This window comes from Gambusia affinis, linkage group LG06 (assembly GCF_019740435.1).
Source record: "Gambusia affinis linkage group LG06, SWU_Gaff_1.0, whole genome shotgun sequence".
Taxonomy (NCBI): domain Eukaryota; kingdom Metazoa; phylum Chordata; class Actinopteri; order Cyprinodontiformes; family Poeciliidae; genus Gambusia; species Gambusia affinis.
The window spans coordinates 10,856,256-10,876,966 of NC_057873.1; the positions used below are offsets into that span (position 1 = coordinate 10,856,256).

Below are 20,711 nucleotides of genomic sequence, written 5' to 3' on the forward strand. Positions count from 1 at the left end.
ATGCAATAAAATACATGTGTTTTCATTTATTGCGTGCTTGATCATTTGTAGCAAAGTATGCATCTGCACCTGAAAAAAAATTCTGCTTAACTTAAAATCTCTACAGTGTAGAGCTGATCTACTAATTAGATACCAGATGGATTTTTTTTATACAGAATTTGAACCTGGTGAAGCTGTGCCACTTGAGGAGGTTTGGGTATTCACAGACAAAGATGGGTTTTTTTAATGCAAAATGTGTATATTTTTTGTACAGTTTTGGCATAATATCTGCAATGGTGTTTTAAAAATTTTCACCATTTAATATTGGGGATAATATATATATATATATATTTTTTTTTTATTTTTTTATTTTTTTCACCAATTAGCATTTTAGTTGGTGAAAAATATTAATTACATTTTATAAAATTTTATTGATATTACTTCCTAATTACTCCTAATCTATTCACATAACTATACACAGATAAACTAAAACTGAATGGAAATACACTGAAAAAAGAAAATAGTTGAACCAACTTAATTGAATTGCTACAATTGGTAACAAGGAATTCAATTGGGTTTAAGTTAGTCTTACTCAAATCATTTAGTAAACTAACAAACAATATTTCTATAGGGTTATTTTGGCTCAGGCAGCCTTTATTTGAGAGTAGTTAGACAGGAAATGGGTAATGAAAGAGAGAGAAGACATGCAGCTAAGATAATCAGGCCAGGAATTGATTAATATAAATAAATCCATAACATGAACTACAGCCCAAATACCCTTTTTAGCATGTAATGAGCATTTTAGCTCCTCTCTAACAGCTAGTGTACAACAATCTGATTTGTTAAAGTTGGAGACTGAATCTCACCTGTATCTTGCTCTCTGGCAGGTGTGTGTGTGCAGCCAGCCTCTCCCTGAGGGTGATGTCCGGGTATGGAGTCACAGCGAAGGCCTGCTCCAGCTCAGACAGCTGGGCTCGACTGAATATGGTCCTCTTCCTTTTCCTCTGGCCCTCCATCAAAGCGGGGCATCTGTCTGTCTCCTGGGAGGACGCCGTGCTCTCACTCCGACCATCTTAGGACAACAAATCACACAGAAAGCTGAGGAAAATAAATACACTACAATACTAAAATCTTGTGTTAGAAAAAAAGGGAAAGAATGGAGAAGTGTTTTGGTGGACGAAAGATTTATATAGAACACATAACTCAAAGTCTGTACAAGGAGAATTTATGTTATGACATTTAAAAATGTATTTATTTCTTGAGCCAGGCCTTTTAATTTGACAGTTTTTATTATTAAAGCTGACCAAATAATAAGAACAATAATAATCATAAATGGACTGAATTTATTTGGTGCTTTTCTATTCCTACCAACTCTATGTTGCACGGATTCATACACTGATGCACACATCAGCAGAAAACTTGTGGCTAAGTGCCTGAAAGCAACTAAGACAATTAATCAGGTTAAATAGCAATTAACCTGAGTTAACCTGAGTAATTAACCTGACTAATCAATTATTGAAATAATTGTCAACTAATGAAGTAGTCAATTAATTTTTTACTGTAATATACAGACTCAAAAAAGGCCATTGATTGAAAAAAAACAACAACCTTATTGAAATCAGAACAGTTATTGAGCTAAAACTGTTCAGACTATATACACATTTTACAAAAAACTTCTTTCTTCGTAAATATGTTCCACTCAGATCTCACTGAGCCACATCTAACCATTATTATTATTATTATTATTATTATTATTATTATTATTATTATTATTATTATTATTATTATTATTATTATTATTATTATTATTATTATTATTATTAGTAGTAGTAGTAGTAGTAGTAGTAGTAGTAGTAGTAGTAGTAGTAGTAGTAGTAGTAGTAGTAGAAGTAGTAGTAGTAGTAATAATGTTTCTTGTATTTTTCTTTTTCCAATTTGAAAATGTCTTTGACTGCAGATGATTAACTTTGACGGGTTTTTTTGCAGTAATCTCAGACTACAAGCATCATCTCCTCTCACCTTTGCAGGCCTCCTGTTCTCCAAACAGCATCTTCAGATCCACCAGCTCCTTCTGCGACTTCTGCTTGATCAGAGGGAACTCAGAGTCCAAAAACACGGCCATCGCTTCTTCATCCACTCAGAGACACAAACTTCTGCTGCGCTGCGTCCGCAGAGGCTGACGATGAGGAGGAGTCGGGAGCTTGTTATATCCTGCTCCAGATTATACGGGTTTCTGCAGATGAAGGTGTTCCACGGACCTCGATAATCCTCAGTTATTGACAGGCAGGTTTTCATGTCACACCAAGATGTCTTCATCGTATTTACACAGCTCTGCAGCTTTGTTCAATAAACTATCAGGGAATTCAATTAAAAGAATGCATGTTTTTAACCCCAATATTATTCCCTTTTTGTTGACCAAAAAATTCAGTTTGATGCTAAAATAAAATCTTTATTTTTACCAAATGTTGAATATTTTTCTCCAAGTAGGTCATGGGGTTTTTTAATCTAGTAAACTCTGAACACCCCCATTTCCCACAAACAAGTCCCAGATTAAGACTCCTGATAATCTTTGGGATCAACATGACATCATGCCATCATATAAATATACCTCATTTCAGAGTATATGTCAAGTATCAGAACATTCTTAATATTTTTGAACTTGATTGAGGCATATTTAAATTGACGATGCAGATTTTATTTTTAGATTCCAGTGCGATACATCTTTTAAAACTTTATATTTTTTCATCTTTACTGCATTAAATTTTTTCTTCAAATCCGTTCAGAGATGTAACATTTTCATATTTTTGAAAATTGTTTCCATATTTTCATACCTGTTTTGTCATAAAACGTCCTCCTGGAACCAAAGAGATGACTGTAAACCTTTCAGCATGGTGCTGGATATTACCACTCTCACAATTTTTATTTCCTTATTGAATTATTTTTATTTCAGTTCTTTTATTTCAGCATCCTAACAACACAACAACCCACAGCATATCAGAATGGAAATGGCACTCAGCAGCTCATCACATGTATTCTTGGTTAACATTGGGTCAGACGTTAAAGCAGCAGGTCTGAGCATCGCAGACACCTGGTGATTTTAGTCATTTTATTAGACAAAGCATATTTCTGCTGACAAAAAAAACAACTTTCAACATCTACAGGCATGCAAACAAACAAACACACCCACACACACGCACACACACACAAACACAAACACACACGAAGTCAATAAAAAACCTAACTGAAAATCAGCACTGACATCTGTGTGCAGGTTCATCTTTGTTGTTGCTGATCATATCCAGTAACAATAACTCTCTCAAATGTGTACCAAGAGTCCAGCTTTTACAGTCAGCAGCAGCTTCTTTGTGCCGAAGAGAGAACAGTACATCAGTTCACCACTAGGGGGCGATCGAGCCTTTCCAATATGGCGTTGGGAACTACAGAACTCTGTGTTTCATTACTGATATCAAGCCAAGTGGTTAAAAAAATCCCAACTTTCACTCGAACTTGCGCAGGTGGTTGTAGAGCGACTGGACGTAAGTGAAGACACACATGGGGTCTGGCTTGCGACCCATGATCATCATGTCCTCCACCTCGATCAGCCGGTCACAGCCCGCCTTGGTTCTGAGGACAGGAACAGATGAAGACGAGTCATAACAGAGGAATAGAGAGGAAACTAAAATGCAACCAATAGCCTGACTTTGAAGGGTGGATGTTTCTACTAATTTTGCACATCTGGAGACCAGAATGTACTATTATTGATTATTATTGTTATTTTAAAAACTGCTCTGGCTGGATAAAAATGGCCTGTTTTTCAGGACTGAATTGGTTCTTAATCTGGACTTTAACTGGGCCAAATGAACACCAGTTAATGTGGTGTTCATATGGCAGTTCTTGCTACTGGTTTGGATCAGTAGCAAGAACTACTGATCCAAACTAGTAGTTCTTGCTGTATGGTTTGGTCGGTTTTCCTGTGGATGGTAAACCTCTGCCCTACTCTCACGACTTTTCAATCTCTTTCAGGTTTTTTCCGTATTTAGCTGAATCCATCTTCTCATCATGGGAGTATTGAGTTCACGATAATGTGGTTTGTAATCTCTCTAGCACACATGGTTTTGCATGAGGAGCATAAATTTTGGTCTCTTCAAACCAGAACACCTTCTTTCTCGTGTTTGTTGTGGTTTGTGGTAAACCTTAAACAGGGCTCATTATAGCTTTCCTTTCAACAATGCCTTTGTTTTCTTCTCTTCCTTTTTCTTTTCTTCTTGTTTTTCTCCTCCACAGAGGCCTGTTTTGTAGAAGAAATAAGTAATATGTGTCCTGTTGACAGATTCTCCCAGCTGAGCTGTGGATCTCCATCTCTCCTCCAGAGTCTCTGATTAATTAATGCTCTCCTGACATCCGTTTAGCTGAATGACCATGTGTATGTAGGTCTGCAGGTGTTTCAGATGACATATTGAACAGAACTCTGTGAAATGTTCAAAACTTGTTATTCTGTTTCTAACCTAACCCTGCTGTGCTCTTTGGTCTACACCAGGGATCTGCAACATGCAGCTTCAAAGCCACAAGCGATTCTTTGGATCCTCCACAATGGCTCTTGATAACTTTGTCAAAAAATTAAAAGGAGTCAGCTAATACTTAGATATAATTAGATATAATAACAAACACTGGTTCTGAAAGCTTTTTTTATTGTATTGCTGCAATATTTGCATTGAATTTCCACAAAGAAAGACTCTAAAAGATGTGGTCAAATCACATTTTCTTGTCATTAAGGCTACGCTCACACTGCAGCCCTGAAGTGACCCAATTCCGATATTTTTGGCATATACATATGCGGCTGTTCAGACTGTCAGTTTTCCTTAACACTGTGATTTTTAAATATTTTTTTAAACAATTTTCCATTTTCTTTTTTTTTTTTTCAAAAACGTTGCGTGACATTTGTGGCTCGAAACAAGTTTTTTTTTGGCTGGTCTGGGAGTAAAAATGGCTTTTGAGGTTGTAAAAGTTGCAGACCCTGGTCTAGAAGCTGGACGTGCTTTCAAATTCACTTCACAACTACTTTATATTGGTCTACCACATATAATCTCAATAAAGCACATTAAAGTTTGAGGATACAACACGACAGAACAGGAAAATGTTTTATGAATTCAGCAGTAGTTGAAGATTAAATAATTTCCAATACTGGCTGGTGCCTGTCAGCCCTGATCTATATTTATGATTGTGCTGCAGGCTGCGAGATGTCAGATCTACAGCTTGCAGCATGTTTGTGTGCTGCCACAATAAGCAGGGATTTAAGATGTCATGGAGTCAGACAGAAGGAATGCACACCTTTTGCCAGATATAAGCAAACAAATAATGATATCAAACACTTAGAAGACACTTTTATGCTGTCATCAAGATGTAAAGTAAATAAATAAAACGTAAATTGTTCTACTCTGATGTTTAGATTTGATAGCATTTTATAATTTTATAGCAAAATGGAGATGTCTTTGTTTATTGAATGTTTTTTAAGATTAATCGCATGACATGCATAATAATTGCTGCTCCGAACTAAATATTCTGCAGGGGTTTATTATTGGGAGTAAAGTTACAACTCTACATCTAATACAGAATTTCATAAGCAGCTTTACCTGTTGCAAAATTTAATAACTAGTTTTTGCTCCCTATTAATCTGGGAAAGGTCGTTCGACCCCGTGTAAAGTCAGACACTGTTTCTCAGTTATCAACAGCTGTTTAACTTCTAGGAGCACTTTAAACATGCTGCTGCACAACCTTTGCTGCAAAAACCTGCCTTAAAATGTTAGGCCTGTGTCCAAGAAAACCGTCCTTCCAAAGGTGCTGGAAAAAGTTGTTTTTAAACAGCTGCAGTCATTCATGGCGAAACACAACAATTTGAGAAAAAAAAACAACCAAAAAAACGTCTGGATTTAAATTACCTCATTACACAGAGTCTGCCTTTACTGGTTGTGTTTGGGCTGTTTTCAGAAACAATAAAAACGTAAATGGAAGTATAAAAACGTGGGAAGAAGTGAGTGTTATTCATGTGAAGACAATAACCCAAAGAAACACAAGTTGTTCCAATGTGCAGATCAAACCGTGGCTGTGTTTCTGATGAACTTGGCTTTAGAAGGATACTCCTGCTTTCATCTAGGTATGCATGTAAGTTTTTATTTTGTCCTTAACTAGAAATTTATAGAGTTGAAATGTCAGCAGTTTCTATATTAATCAGTGACTGTAAAACTGCGATACCCCACAAACTTCAAAGCAAGTACCATGAAAAGTGAAGGCAGTATTTTAACAGTATTAATGTTTGAGGAATCAGCGTTAAGATTAAAGTTAAATCTGTTCATCTTTACTCAAACTTAATTAAATTCTTCATCCTCTGCTTCTAAATCTCGGCCTCAATCAAACCCATCCGTCTTTATTGTCTAAAGTGACAGAAAACAGAACCAAGTACACTGACTGTATATTTGAATACATCTATTTCCTGTCAGGTTAAACAAGCATTTTAGCTTCATACTCACTCTGCAGTCCCAAAGGCTAGCTCAAAGTTGTGTTTGCGATTGGCCGGTGATAAAGCGTTGTAGTCGAACTCGGTGGGAAAGAAGGAGTGGACGAGGGCGCAGAAAGCCATCCCATCGCTCCAACTGGACGAGAAGTTCTGGATGTCAATATTCTGCCGAGAAACAAACAGGAAGGATGACAGAGAAGCACTAAAATATTTAAAAAGTAAAATGATCCCGCTTGTAAAACTACCAGGCAGCCAGTTGTAGCTTCATAAAGCCCGTCTCATCTCTCACTGTCTCGCCCATAATGATGATGGGTTAAACAGACGTTCCTCTCCCTCACTGCTCTCAGACACTTTCAAGAGTTTGCAGTCGTTCCATGCAAAGGCTGCACTTTATTCGTCTGGAGTTTGGCTTAAATCAAAGCGCAAGATGTCAAGTAACCAAACCGGCGTCTCTCAGTGGTGGCTAAATCTCTGTGAGAGCCGGGGCTTTGCCACACTTCTGTGACCAAAAGCAAAACCATATGGAGGAGCTGGCATGAGGTCCGATTTGGTGAGTCCAGAAATGAATCAGGACATAAAATAAATGAATGGATTCTAGAAATTTTAAATATAACCTCAAATCACCACAGAAGATTCCACACATCACAAAACCTAAGATGTTTTACCTGGTAGCCTATGGTCTTGGAACGACACCATTCAAGGAGAATCTGCTTAATGCTGCTGGCGGTCGAGACACCAAAACTCTGAGAGCGCTTGAGCCCCGCTGGTTTAGGACGACTGTGCACAAGGAAAACACAAAAAAGACACATAAGAGAGTGATGTCCAAGTACAGAGGTTTCAAAGACAAACCATCACAGATCTGCTTTATACTCACCTGTGACTGACTTCAGAGTCTAATCTCTCGAATATAGATCTCCGAGCCTGAGCGCCAATGCTACGGGGGAGAGTCTGTGACCTCACCAGCTCCCGCCTCTTCTCTCCCACCTGGCTGAAGGCATTGCTTTTGCCTTCGTCTCTGTAAGATGCATTGAAGTCACATCAGCTACACAATCGCCATTTGTTCTCAGAGATTTTGCTTCACCCTAACTCACCTGTCATTCTGCTGCAGCCCTGAGTAGGTCACAGACTTAGAAGGAGCTGAGTTTGCCTTGTCTGGTGACGAGATCCATCAAAAAGAAATCAACTAAGGTGCTTTATAATGAATGATAAAGGTACAGAATGAAAACATGTTTTATAACTCCCACCATGTTGTGAAATTATAATGTGAGACAGGTAATCTGTGAAAAGATCGAACTCCTCCACCTCTTCCCTGCTGCTATTGCTGTCTGAAGAAATGCACCAGTCAGAAACAACCAATCAGAACCAGGAGGAAGGTCTTACGCTGTCAATCAACCTAGTGAAGGCGCTGCTAAATGTGCTAATGATGTAGAAACAACTCACTGCTACAGGAAAACCATTTATCTGCCATCATCGATGGTCATGCTAACTAGCCTTAGCATTCATGACAGACTCTGCTGACAAGAAGAAACTGTGTAGTAACAGAGAGCTAGAGGAGGAATGGGGATGATTGACAGCACTAACACCCACCTCCTGGCTCTGATTGGTTGTTTCTTGTTAGCAATGGGAGAAGGTGGGGGACTCGATTATCAGTCATGTACAGTAGAAACAAATTAACAAATATGTAAGAAGATATTTTTCATAAATGTTTATAAACACACTGTTAACCACTCACCCTGGAGATTTGGAAATCCCAGAGTCCGGACAGGTGTGGGGGTCCACGTCTTGGCAATAGATGCTGACAACAGGGAGGCCAAAATAACTTTGGGTCAGAAGATTTTTCAAAAGGATATTTGAAGTATGTCTAGTTGATCATAATCTCACACACCTGTTTGAAGAGCAGAACTCTCTGCCGGCTGTGGACGAGAGGTGCTGGGTGAAGCCTCGGAGGATGGGGAAGACATGGGTCCAACAGGGCTGCTGGGAGAATTAGTGGAAGCCTTGATTTCAGTTGTCTTGGTTGTGGCTGTGATGGGAAGGTGAGGCATCCGCAACGTGACGGGCGCCGCGTGTTCAAGAGGGCCGTCTGTGGGCGGGGAGACCTTTCCCTGCACCAACAGCTCTGTTGGAAAAAGATAACGGATAAAACTGAGTCAGTTATTAGACTCAAAGTGCACTAAATCATCAAAAACTGATGATTTAACTTATTACGCACTCTAGGGGAATCAAAAAATTTATTTAATTAGTAAGTTTTCTTTAGAAGTCAATATTATGCATTTTATAGCACAATCAAGTTACGATGTTACCCTCAGTTGTTATAAAAATGCTGCCACTGCAAAATTATCAGTTCTTTGATTTTACTCTTTAAAGCGTTGTTCTTTTATTCTATAAATTACTGACGACATGTCTGTAAAAATCCAAGCAAAAATTTTGTATTTATTTGCACAAAATGAGAAATGGTAAAAATGACAAAACAGATGAAGTGCTTTCAGACCTCAGATAAAGCAAAGAAAACAAGTTCATGTTAATTTAGAAACAACAATACTTATGTTTCAATTGAGAAAGAGTTCAGAAATCAATGTTTGCTGGAATAACCATGAGGTTTTCAATGGGGTTCAGTGCAGTGGGGTCTTAGTTTTTCCAGACCTTTATATCAAACATAACATAAAATAAAGTTGACTTCACAATTTAATACATGTAAATTGGGGCTCTGTGTCTTTAAGACGTTGCTGCTCTTTCCGACACCCCTTCATTGCTTCATCACAACAATGATCCTCCTTGATGCCGTTTACAACCTTATGACTGTTGAACTGAGAAGTAGTTTGTATAGAATAAACATTCCTGGAGTATGTTTTTGATTATTATAACATGATGTAATGCACAAATAATGACTACATCCTCATAATTCAGATCAGCAGGGTTAGGGGTCATTAATGTTCGATTATAGAAGTATTTTACAGCAGATTAAAGGTGACTGATGACATCTTTACATCTCAGAATAAAAAAGAACAGGTAGAAACAGCAAAACACAAATAATCCAGAATAATTACCTCACTGGATACAATTTACAACCGCGAGGAAAGAAGAAACCCTCCTTCATCTGTCATGTAAAATGTGATTCTGAGCAGACAAAGTAGTTCTTCAATGTGACGTCCCTGTTGGACATTTAATCACCTGATGGGTTAGCATGTCCGTTCTCCTGTCCAGCGTGTGTAGGCACTGGGTCAACGTCTATTGGCTCTTCCCGCTCGATGCTCTGAAACACACATGGAGTTATGATTAGGAACACACAAGCAGCCTTTCATTGATTTAAATGGGATATGAAGTCATGTTTGACCCTCGGGGGTGGAGTCATTTTTCCACAGCGGGGAGCAACAAGCTGGAACACAAAGCTGGAAAGCCACTAACTCTAGAGCCAAAACACTTAATCCTACATCGACCACAAGGAATGATGTTGTGTTTACAACACTCACAGTTAAATGAGGCACTGGATCAGTGTTGGATCAGACAGAACAGAAGAAGCAAATAAAGTAGCATATCTTGGGATATCAAAGAGGGTGTTTTACAGGAAAGCTCCATGGTGTCCTGTTGTGTTTCAACCTCCACCTCTTGAGATAAGACCCAAGAAGATTAAAGTCAGGCAACACCGTCTCTGATGTCCTGCTGAGAGAACAACATTTTATAGCAAAAATTACGTTTGGATTTTACTTCTTTCCTCTTTCTACTCAAAACATTCGGCTAATAAACAGCTATCACTATCCAGAGGAGACACTTCAGTCTCAAACACTTTACACACTCAGAACTGCTGATTCACAGAAGGATGAGCCGTCACTTTCCGTGCGGTTCTGTCACCGATACACAGAGCTTGGTGTGTTGATAACCAGCCCATCTAGTACAGAACAACACCACTGAGGTCAAAAGTGTGCTGGTGATAGCAGTGCACGTTTCTTTAAGCTCAGATCCAAAACAGAAACCTCTTGGTACATTTGTTGGATCACAGCATAACAAATCCAGAATCAGGAGGCTAACTCTTCCTTCTGCAGCCACCTAGAAAATCTTCCTTCCTGACATTAAAGGGGCGATATTATATATTATTATTATTATTAGGGGTGCCTACTTCTACAGTTCTTTGGGGCTGAATTCCTTCAGCTCCTCCAAACTAGCGGCAGCAGCAATTAGCAAACATCTGGTGGAACAGCGCGGCTGAAAACCTTTGCAAAGCAAAATGGTAGTTTATTATTGTTAAAATATTAACAATAACAAATGAACTGAACTACAAAAAAGGCATCCCCACCCTGTGATTATAGGCCTTCAATGACCTTTGTTCCTTTGGTAACAAAGGTCAATAAAGGCCAGCCTCAGTTATTAGAGATAGAAATTAGAAATCTAGGTATTGCACTTATAATTGCAAGTTCATTGCAGATTTTTCTCAGAATATCTCAGAAACATAACTGGTGACAGATTATAGTACATGAAGTATTAGAATAAAAAGTCACATTTACCATCATAAATAAGCACAAATATAGCAAGTATTTCCAAATTAGTAACTTTGATTTTTATTGAAAAACTCACAAAACGTATCACAAAATCCTGGAGGGACTGAAAAGATGCTCAATAATAATCTTTAATTTTAAGAGTTTGTGAACATATTTTATCAATACATTCTGCCACAAACGGCCCTTTAAGAGCATCCATGATCTTGATTTGGTCCAAAACAAAAATGAGTTTGATCTCACTGAACAGCTTAGCACTAAAATACATTAAGGATTTGTTGTTATTGTACCAACCTTCCAGACCTCTCAGGTCTTCTTGACTTGATGCACTAACTGCTCAGATATGCAAAGTTAAAGACTAAAAGTCAGACCTACATTTGGGGCCAATTTAATACTTTTAGATCTAACTATTCATCATGAAAATAAAATGACAACAGCTCCTCTGCCCACATGGAAAAACGTAATATTCTACTCATGGTGTGAGAAACTTGAGGAAATTGCTCCTAGTGTAAATGTGCGTCTCTTAGGTTTAGCTCATCATGTAGGAATGCTGGTAGGTCGTGAGTGTTAAAATAACGCAAGAGGAGACGCTGTGTGTGGTTCTGCACGCGTACGCTTGTGGTGAGAGGTTTCATAAAGTGCAGTGAACCCACTTAATGAGGGGAAAGGAGCACATTTCTGCAGAATATACTGGATATGCAAAAGAAACTTGCAGTGGAGTCATTTTATGCTGCAAGATTGGAAATAATCTAAAGGGGCAGTGAGCTGGAATAGTGAGGTGGAAACAGCTGGCTGTCCAGGGAGACAAATTGTTGCCTGGCTTTGGGACTGGGAGCTCCCTTAGCTGAAACATTCAGATGCCTGCTGTTGTTTTTGGTTCAGAGGGAGGAAACGTGATAGCCGACACGCTAAGGTTCTGTAAACTCTCTGGTATATCAAGGTCCAGCTTGCTGGCAGAACACACTGATTTTTGCTTTGTTCTTCATACAACAACTCCACATTGGTCAAGGCTGAGCAGAAAGTGAAGGACATCCAACGCTCATTGTGAAAGCAATTGTTTAAAGGTGCATGACACATTAGCAGAATTACCTTAAATAAAGCTAGTCCACCTTGGAACATCTGAAGAAATCCTTTTAATGGTTCCAGGTTTTATTAATCAGCTGGATGTCTGCTTAGCATGTTTTAAACCTTAAAAATGATTGGACTCCAGCGGTGTGAACGTCATTGTACATTCAGGTGGGAATTATCAAAAGAAATGTGCCTTATTTTCTTCTAACCATGAAGAAAATAATGGTTAGAAATAATCAAAGAGATGTTCTTAAAGGTTGATACTGAGGTTAGCAGCTGTGTCACATTTTTACAGTAAAAATGTCACATAACTTGTGCAGACACTGAAAACCTAGATAAATATGCAGCTGCTTCACACTTGAGTTGATTGCGAAGAGGGAAATTAAATATTTAAGATGTGTGTTTCAGACATTATTTGCATAGTTATAATGAGAATCCATATAATCTAATCCATGTTTTCATTTTTCATTGCCACTTCTACTTTTAAGAATTTTTCCCAGGTAAAAATACTCAAACTTAAAGAGTTGGGCTTTAAAGTTTCTCATGTTATGTCATATAATTACCAAAACTTTTAAGGGTCTGAAAAGTTTTGCTTTTCTGTATGTAATATGTTCTCAGTATAAATGCGGCTGTTCTGTGAAGGCCTCAAAAGTTTGTTAGAAGACATTGGTGAACAATCATGAAAACCAAGTTGGACAGGCATAAAATAATATCTGTTAACTATGAGATCCGTCTAATAGTAAATAGAAAAGGCTACAGTACAACAATACCACCAACATAAACAGATGCCCTCAATCCAATCTGATTTAGCTTGAGCTGTTTGGTGAAAATAACCAAAAAAAAAACAAAAAAACAAAATGAAGGTGTTTCTACGTGGTATTGAGTCTACAGCTTGTATTTATGTATGGTAGGTGATTTCTGTTCTTTGCATTTAATTTTATTTGCTGGTATTGGTGTAAAGGTGTATTGGTGTAAATATACAAATGAATGTATTATTGTTATTTGTAAAACTTTATGAAAACATAAATCATTTTTCTTCCAGTTCAGTTATGCGCTACTTTGTGTTGGTTTGTCATGTAAAATCCCAATAAAATACACTGAAAATTATTGGGTTTGAATTCTTCTACAGGGCGATGTAAATATATTTTTGCTTTACCTGACTCTATTGCAACTTCAAATTTAATTTAGACGTTTTTTACTTAGTAAGGAGGAAATGGGATGCAGTGTGGCAAGATGGTACTCAGGGGTAACATTTTTTTTTTGTTCATCTTCACCCTAATCTTAATTTAGTTATTTTTAAAAGTGAACCTAACATTATCAAGGTGCAGAGAGAATACTCCACCCACCTAGTCTGACCTTCTAAAAGCAACTGTCGCCCCATTTCTGTAATATGTAGAATATAAACCCACATATGCAAAGTTCACTTGCTATTACAGTCTCGTACCTGTTTTAGAGACGCACAAGAAAAAGATCCCTGTTTCTATATTTGCAAAGCAACAAATCAACTTCTATCTGAATTTGCGTCACTCGTGTATTAATAGGAAATTGTAGAACATGCAAACAAAATACAGACAGAGACAAAAAGTGGGACTACAGAAAACCCCAGCATATAAAAGCAGGAAGAGGAAAAGATAGAAAGGGAAAGAAGGAAGTTTGATTATGCAAAAATTTTAATTTAAAAACATGGTATATTATGATGCTTGAAGCTGTTCGGTACCAGTTATTAAAGTTTATTATACAATTATTCAAATACTGTCGTCTACTGCCGGTCTGTCTGTTGTGTTGTGCAGTTATTATGTTACTCTGATTTCCATTATTTTGTATTTTATGGTTCTCTGTCTAACATTTTTGTCCCCATATCAACCCTGGACGTCATTAGAAACCAAAGCCAAATAAAAAGAACACAGCTACAAGTAAATGGTTTTAAATTTACATCTAGATAGAGGAAAATATTTTAAACCTTTATTTCTTGCAACTTTAACAATTATTGCTTACAGATAATGATAACGCAAAGCTCAATGTGCCTCAGAAAATCTCACCAATGTTAAAATAAGCATTTTTAGTGTATAAATGTTATGTAATATAATGGTTTATGCAATCATTGGCAAGAAAACAGTTACTGACATCCAATTTGTGGAGAGTAAGCTATGAAAAGGTCATTGCTGGATTTGAGCATATTCATAGAAAGTTGAGAGAAAGCAAAAAGTGTTGTATAAGAAAAGGTGCACCAGCAACAGAGGTAGATGGATGAATTTTGGAATAAAATTATAAAAGATATGAGTTTGACTTTCTGAAATGACAACAGAAAACTTGGAACCTTCCTGTTTTGTTCTTGCCAACATGGCAGAATCCAGTCATGTTGGATTATGAAGCCAGAGGCATATTACACTGCAAAACATTTGGTAAAACACAATTCTAGATTAATGAACTTAAAAGAAAACAATGTTTAGACTTGTTGCTAAAGTAACTTCATGAACTTTAATTTCTGAGTTAAAACCAAAACAATTTTGTTGTTGACTTGAATTGCATTTTCAAGGTAGCAGGTGGACTTTAATTTTCAAGTTAAATCACCTCCAAATGTTTTACAGTGTACTATGCATCCCAGCTACTGTGAAACTATGAGAGGAAACCTTTGGTGACCAAGGACTGGTGTGGCATAATTTCCTGTTGGGGAGGGGGAATCCTCTCAGAGGAAGAGAAACTCATTAAAACCACCTGTTCCTCAAGAACTTTCACACAGCCTGCAATTTGTCTCCAGGAACGATCTCAGGGAATCCCGTTCTGGGTCAGGAGTGGAAAGAAACAATCACAGTCTTTGAAGTGAGCAAATATAAAACGGTAATTGCAGGTGAGAGTCACTGTACAGAGAACGTTGTGCCTTGTAAACGTTGCACTTCTGAAAACAATTTATGACTGCTGACAATTCTTTTGGAAATTACCACTTAAAAAGAAGTGGTGAAAGCCAGATTTCAGTTTTTTCTTTTAGTTTGGACATGAGCCAACAACGTCTTGGGTCTCGCTGGAAAATGGATAAAACAAACAACAGCAAAGAAAAAGACAGTAGGGGGACTCGGTGCTAGATGCACAGCCAGCCAAGTACTTTAATAAATGCATTTCAGATTTATAGGGCAGTTCAACCTCTCTAGGGCTTCAATGGTAAAATATATGGACTAACACTTCATAAAATGCCATACTGTACATCCACTCCCAATCTGTTGTTGATTTAGCCTGATTTATTTTCTTTTTGGGACGGTTGTAGAAAATAAGGCATAGATAAATCTGTCCTTCTGACAGAAGGGAATAAAAGACAAATTTTACGTGTATCACCATGGAGCTTTACTTGTATTTGTAATAAGCAGAAACTCCATTTGTCAGCAACAAGGTAACTTATATTTCTGTTCTGTTGATATGACTTTTTAAAATCTTTAACTATACTGTTAAATCAGAACTGATTCCACCAACAATTCTTAATAAAATTCAAATATATGGCATTTGAAATACGCTATTCTAGTAAAGTACACTTTTTTACTACTTAAAGAAGTAAATCAGGGCAATTAAAACCAAAATATTTGACCAAATTTGTTAAACGACACATAGCAGGTCTTGCAGGTTCAATTCTGATTTTTTTTATTCGATTAAAAAAAAAAAATTATTTTCTGCATGGTCGTTCATGCTGAGCAGATCTTAACTGCGACTGCAATCAGACTTCTGTGTGAAAGGGTTCATCACCCCAAAGAAATCTGCATGTGCAGAATATTCTTATCATCAGATACTGATAATTGTTGATAACGATAATTATTGATTTGTTTTTTCATTTAAAAGTCTGAAATACTGCCAAACTGATCGAATGGCCTTTCCTGTTTTATCCACAATGATTTTATTTTTAAGTACGGTGGAGAAACTTTAAACTGCCACTGCACAAGTTACTGTACAAGTTGTTGCTAGGGAACCAAAAAATGAGTGAGTTGCTAGGTAACCAAAGAGTGAGTGAGTTAGTTGATGCCACCAATATTGTTTAGCTCTCTTTGAGAGGCTGAGTAGCTAAAGCTTTTTCTCTGTCTGCGTCTCCCAGAGTGAATAATTTAATATCAATAAATAATACATCAGATAGAATATTCAATATATAATCACGTGCTTATCAAAATATTTATAGATTTTTTTTGTCCAGCTCTATGTCAATGTACTATATATTTTGTCACTGCCATCTTCTTGTAAGTAAAGTCAAAAACCTTCTTTCCAACCACCAACCTTTTCACAATGTGCACCCACCTCCCACAACAAATTTTCTGCAAAGTACCCTCTGGGCATGACTCCAAAACACTGCAGCTGGAGAACAAGGAAATGAAATCCAAGAGTTCCCAGGGTGGATTATCTGACGTTGTCAAGGAGGCGACCTTAAAATCTATCATCTCCTCAAACTGAGTGCCAGTAAGTCTCCCTGGTCCTGCAGGGGTAGCGAGGTTGAGCTGTCCCACTGGTCGGTCACTTATTATTAACCTGTTTCCACAGAGATGATGACGGGAACATGGCCTATTGTCTGGAAGTCATTAAGAGAGCCAGGGGTAGCCAGGGAGTGGTTGCATACCTCTGTTAAACCCCCCAACATGTACACACACAAACCCTGGTTACAATGGTGCTCCACTCAAACTTCTACTCATCCTTTTTATGTCATTACACATCACATTTCAATATCTACTAATGTACCTTACTGGAAAAGGTATTTTAAAAAGCCCTGATAAGCAGCTTGAGCTGCCAAACCACAACTTGAGAGCAGAAATGCCCCGGCCAAGAAGAGTTGCGAGATAACTTAATAGTCTGTGGTGAAGTGATACACATTCAGATCAGGTTGGGATCACAAATGGGCTCACATTGTTTGTGTAAGATTCCATTATGAGTCATAAAACTGTATTTTCTGCCTCACTCGTGACTGTAATGACAACCACAAAACAGATAGATTCCAGGAATTGGTCTCAGAGCTTTTCTTGCTCTGAGGGGGACCAGAACCGGGGGAGGGGGATAAGAAGTGAGTCTTGGGCCACAGAGCATACGGGCGAATGGAGGTTAGATTAGGATTTGTTTTTCATAGTTATCAGAAACAGACGGAAAACTTTCAGATACCATTTTCATGGAAATAAGCCCCACTGTACCCACCTGCATCTACTTTCCTTCACTTTATCTCCTAGGAAAGTTTTACTTCATCTAGCTTTTACATCCCCCCTTTTATGAACAAATCTTTTGTAGAACAGATAACTTCAAGGAAGTATTTTTGGTTTTCAGTAGTGCTGGGACTATAATTTATTGTATCAATTGAAAATTTAAGTGCAATTAATCGCGAGCCGGAACCTTGGTTGCTTGTTTCTGGTATGTCTGTAAATTTGACGCACAGGTGACATCCGCAAACAAAGCAATGGATGACAAAGCTGCATCTCTCAGTCCACCCAAGTCTTGTTTTTCCTTCAAAAGATAATTTAATGAGAAGTTGGAAAAAACTTGTGTGTAAGTTGGGCAAAAATGAGCTTATCACCAAAAAATACCATCTCAGTGCAAAACATGTAGCAAGCACAGATGTCCCCAATAATAACGTCAGCATTCACGGTCCACATTTCTGAACAAGTATTTTTCAAAAGAAGTTACATGAGCGATCAGGTTTTCATGAAACAATTCAAAGCTGATGGATTATAACAGCATTTGCACCAATTTGATGGTTGAATCACCTGAATATTAAAAACAATTATCTTTGCTGTTTTGCAGCTATACCATTCAAAAATTTAGCAGCTAAAAAGGTTTTTGAATTTAAATTGTGTATTTTGTTGATATACGATTTTGATAAAAAAAAAAAAAAAAAACATATCCAGTTTATTTGCCTAAAAAGTAAAGCTTGTTTTGGAGAAGAACGAATGCACAATTGAACAATTGATACGGCTCAAAAATTCTAATTCTCGAATGCAAATGTGAAAGCCAAGCGAATCGAAGCCCGCTCCAAAACCAGGAAGCAGACTATAGCTCAGGACATTCTGGGTAAAAACAACCAAAACAAATGGAGGAACGGCTCATGGCTCATAGAGAAAAGAGGAATCCTACAACTGCTACAACTGCCACAGGTTCTTCAAAAGGTTTGGTTCATTTCACACTGCACAATGTGAAAGCAAACCACACCAAGTGGAAGTAACAAATGTTGCCGTTTTGCTCTCCAATCGAACCAAGTCCACTGGACTGTCATGTAAAAGAACAACCTAAAAGGCTCCGTGCAAATGAGTAAGAGTGGTGTAATTCAGTTTGGATAATGATGATGACATTGAATTTCTCCAAAAACACTGTAAAACACAATCTGTTCATCATCCTGATATCATAACCTGACTAATCTAAAACAGCAAAGAGGAAAAAGTGCTGCAGCGGCCTGGTACTCATATGAGCACATGTAAAGGTTAAGGCTGAGATAACATCAGGTTTGAGTTGAGTAATGTTTCTGGAAGGTGGAAGTGATTGCTGAGCTCTAGTTGCTGAGACAAAAATTAATATTTATGCTGACTTTGTGCAATTTGGGAGCTTAAAACTCAAATAAACTTCTAACATCACCAGGAGATTTCTCTAAGATCCTTCTGTGAATATGTGTAATGGTTCTTGCAGAGATTAGACAAAGCTTGAGACAACAGCCAGCTTCAGACTTTCAGGAGAGGTAGTGAAAGTGCAGATGTTCATCAGAATTAAAACCACATTTCACATAAATCTGGCTGCTTGCTGCTCGAGTCTTTTGAAAATGCTTTAGCCTTTCATTCCTTCCTCTGTCTGCCACCCCCAATAATAGCCTTCACTGAATTTTGTAGCAGATGGCTGACAGAGAGAAGGCCACAAAGTGTGCCTGGTGATGATTTATCTGTGTTTAATTTGCTGCTTTTGTGCTGTAGAGTGAAAGCTTGTTTGACTTTACACCCTTTAGCATCTACAAATGTCCTAAACTCTTCTGAAGAGCCCCCGATGTATGACGTGAGAGGCGCACTGAGCCATAAATCAAGTCTCTCAGTGTTGATGTTCAGCATGAGTCGGGCCTCTGACCTGCCACATCTAATCTGCTCTGTACATCTGCTAATTAACACAAGCAGCAGCGTTGGAATGTGCCCAGTGCACTGGAGTCTTTATTTGTAAAGGTGTGGTTGCAGAAAATATTTGAAGGGGAAGAAGGATGAAACTAATGCACCTTTCTGAAAACTTCTGCAGTATGGCAAAAGTATTCATACCCTTTAAGCATTTGCATATTTGTGTGCTATGGTCTTCGATGTATTTTCTGAAGATTATATCTGATGAAACAACACTATGTTGTGGAAAGAAGAAAGGTGAAAGAAAAATTGTAAATGGCTTTAAGGGAGGGGAGGGAGTGTCATGTATTTCCCAGTAACAGTCCCATGTTATAGCACAATCAAGTAGTTATGTTATTATAAAGCTGTGTTATTACAAAAACGCTGTTTAAATTGAACATGACTTCAAACATATCTGACTTCAGAATTTGATGTCTTGAAACTGGGTATCTGTCTCTTTAAGAAGCTCCTGCTCTTTCCGACACTCTGCTTTCAGGATTCGAAAATTAAATCAAATCAAGTATTTTGACAACAAATTATTAAGAAACCTACCAGAAAATTCTCTTTTATTTAATGATTCATATTTCTATGTAATATAAATAAAAGTTTTTTGTAAAGGTTTTTGTCAAAAAAGCCACATTTTGTTGATCAGGATTGACTTGTAAAAGCAATAAAACGGATAAAACATTAAAGGGGGTGATAAATTTATTTAGGTCGTGGCAGATGGTGGCTTGTACTGAGCCAGAAGGTTTCTTCCTGTTAAAGGGAAGTTTTTTCTCTCCACTGTCGCTGCATGCTTGCTAAGTATGAGGAATTACTGTAAAGTAAGTGATTTACTGCCACTTCGTCACACCAGGTGTCAATGAATTGTTCTAAGTCATTGACTCCTGGTACTTGTGGGTTTCCATAAATAGAAAAATATGTAACTAATTTGAATAATTAACTGAGCTTGCTGTCTTGTTTGACAACTTGTATCAGTTGGAATGTATGTGACTGAACTGCAGTTACTTTTTCCAAAGTGAATTGAGAAGACACTGGTTGTGAATTGGCGCTATATAAATAAACTGAACAAAATCAAAAGAATCAATGAAAGACGAGTTGATTAAAGAGCTGGTGTGGAGAGCAGCAGGAAGAGGCAGACAAACACGCTCTAAACTGAATGAGAGGAATCAGCTGATTGACGAGTTCATCATGTACTGAGGAATTGGCCGAGCTTGGCTTTGGGACAACCCGGATAAAACAATTAAATTCAGATCATCTTCTCTTTTTTTTAAAATGACAAGCTAAGAAACAAGGAGCTTTTGCTTCCAGGAAAATTTTTGTTGATGTAAGATAACGATTGTAGTCAAGAACAGGAATGTAAGGAGTGATGACGAGGAGGGTCCATGTTGTAATCCCTCCACACGCCATATACTCTCAATGAAGCACAAGATTGCATACAGTGGTCTGCTGGGCCAGCTGCACTGGCAACACTGGAGTTGTCTGCAGAAATGTTTTATGTGTGCAGCGTGGAACAGGTTCAGAAACAGAAACAGAGGAAGAGGACACTGGGGACAGGTTTTAGACCTTTGTCCTCGTTCTAACCTCAGC

General features: G+C 37.8%; 2 protein-coding genes across 3 annotated transcripts in view; both read right to left on the minus strand.

Annotated features, from left to right (window-relative positions):
- Nucleotides 1-503: 503 nt before the first annotated feature.
- On the minus strand, nucleotides 504-2,754 carry sebox (SEBOX homeobox). Its single transcript, XM_044118784.1, has 2 exons — nucleotides 1,999-2,754; nucleotides 504-1,051 (listed from the first exon to the last, which is right to left on the minus strand). Exons 1-2 carry the CDS (start codon nucleotides 2,099-2,101, stop codon nucleotides 822-824), a joined length of 333 nt encoding a protein of 110 aa, XP_043974719.1. The 5' UTR covers nucleotides 2,102-2,754; the 3' UTR covers nucleotides 504-821.
- Nucleotides 2,755-2,901: 147 nt separating this feature from the next.
- smtnl (smoothelin, like) overlaps nucleotides 2,902-20,711 on the minus strand; it is a 40,646-nt gene continuing 22,836 nt past the window's right edge. For both annotated transcript variants that reach the window (XM_044118782.1, XM_044118781.1), the window contains exons 5-12: nucleotides 9,662-9,743; nucleotides 8,376-8,609; nucleotides 8,223-8,285; nucleotides 7,582-7,642; nucleotides 7,365-7,505; nucleotides 7,156-7,267; nucleotides 6,504-6,655; nucleotides 2,902-3,603 (exon numbers count right to left, since the gene is read on the minus strand). In XM_044118782.1, the coding sequence (XP_043974717.1) occupies nucleotides 3,477-3,603; nucleotides 6,504-6,655; nucleotides 7,156-7,267; nucleotides 7,365-7,505; nucleotides 7,582-7,642; nucleotides 8,223-8,285; nucleotides 8,376-8,609; nucleotides 9,662-9,743 (972 nt within the window). In that variant the 3' untranslated portion in view covers nucleotides 2,902-3,476. The remainder of the gene's footprint in view (nucleotides 3,604-6,503; nucleotides 6,656-7,155; nucleotides 7,268-7,364; nucleotides 7,506-7,581; nucleotides 7,643-8,222; nucleotides 8,286-8,375; nucleotides 8,610-9,661; nucleotides 9,744-20,711) is intronic.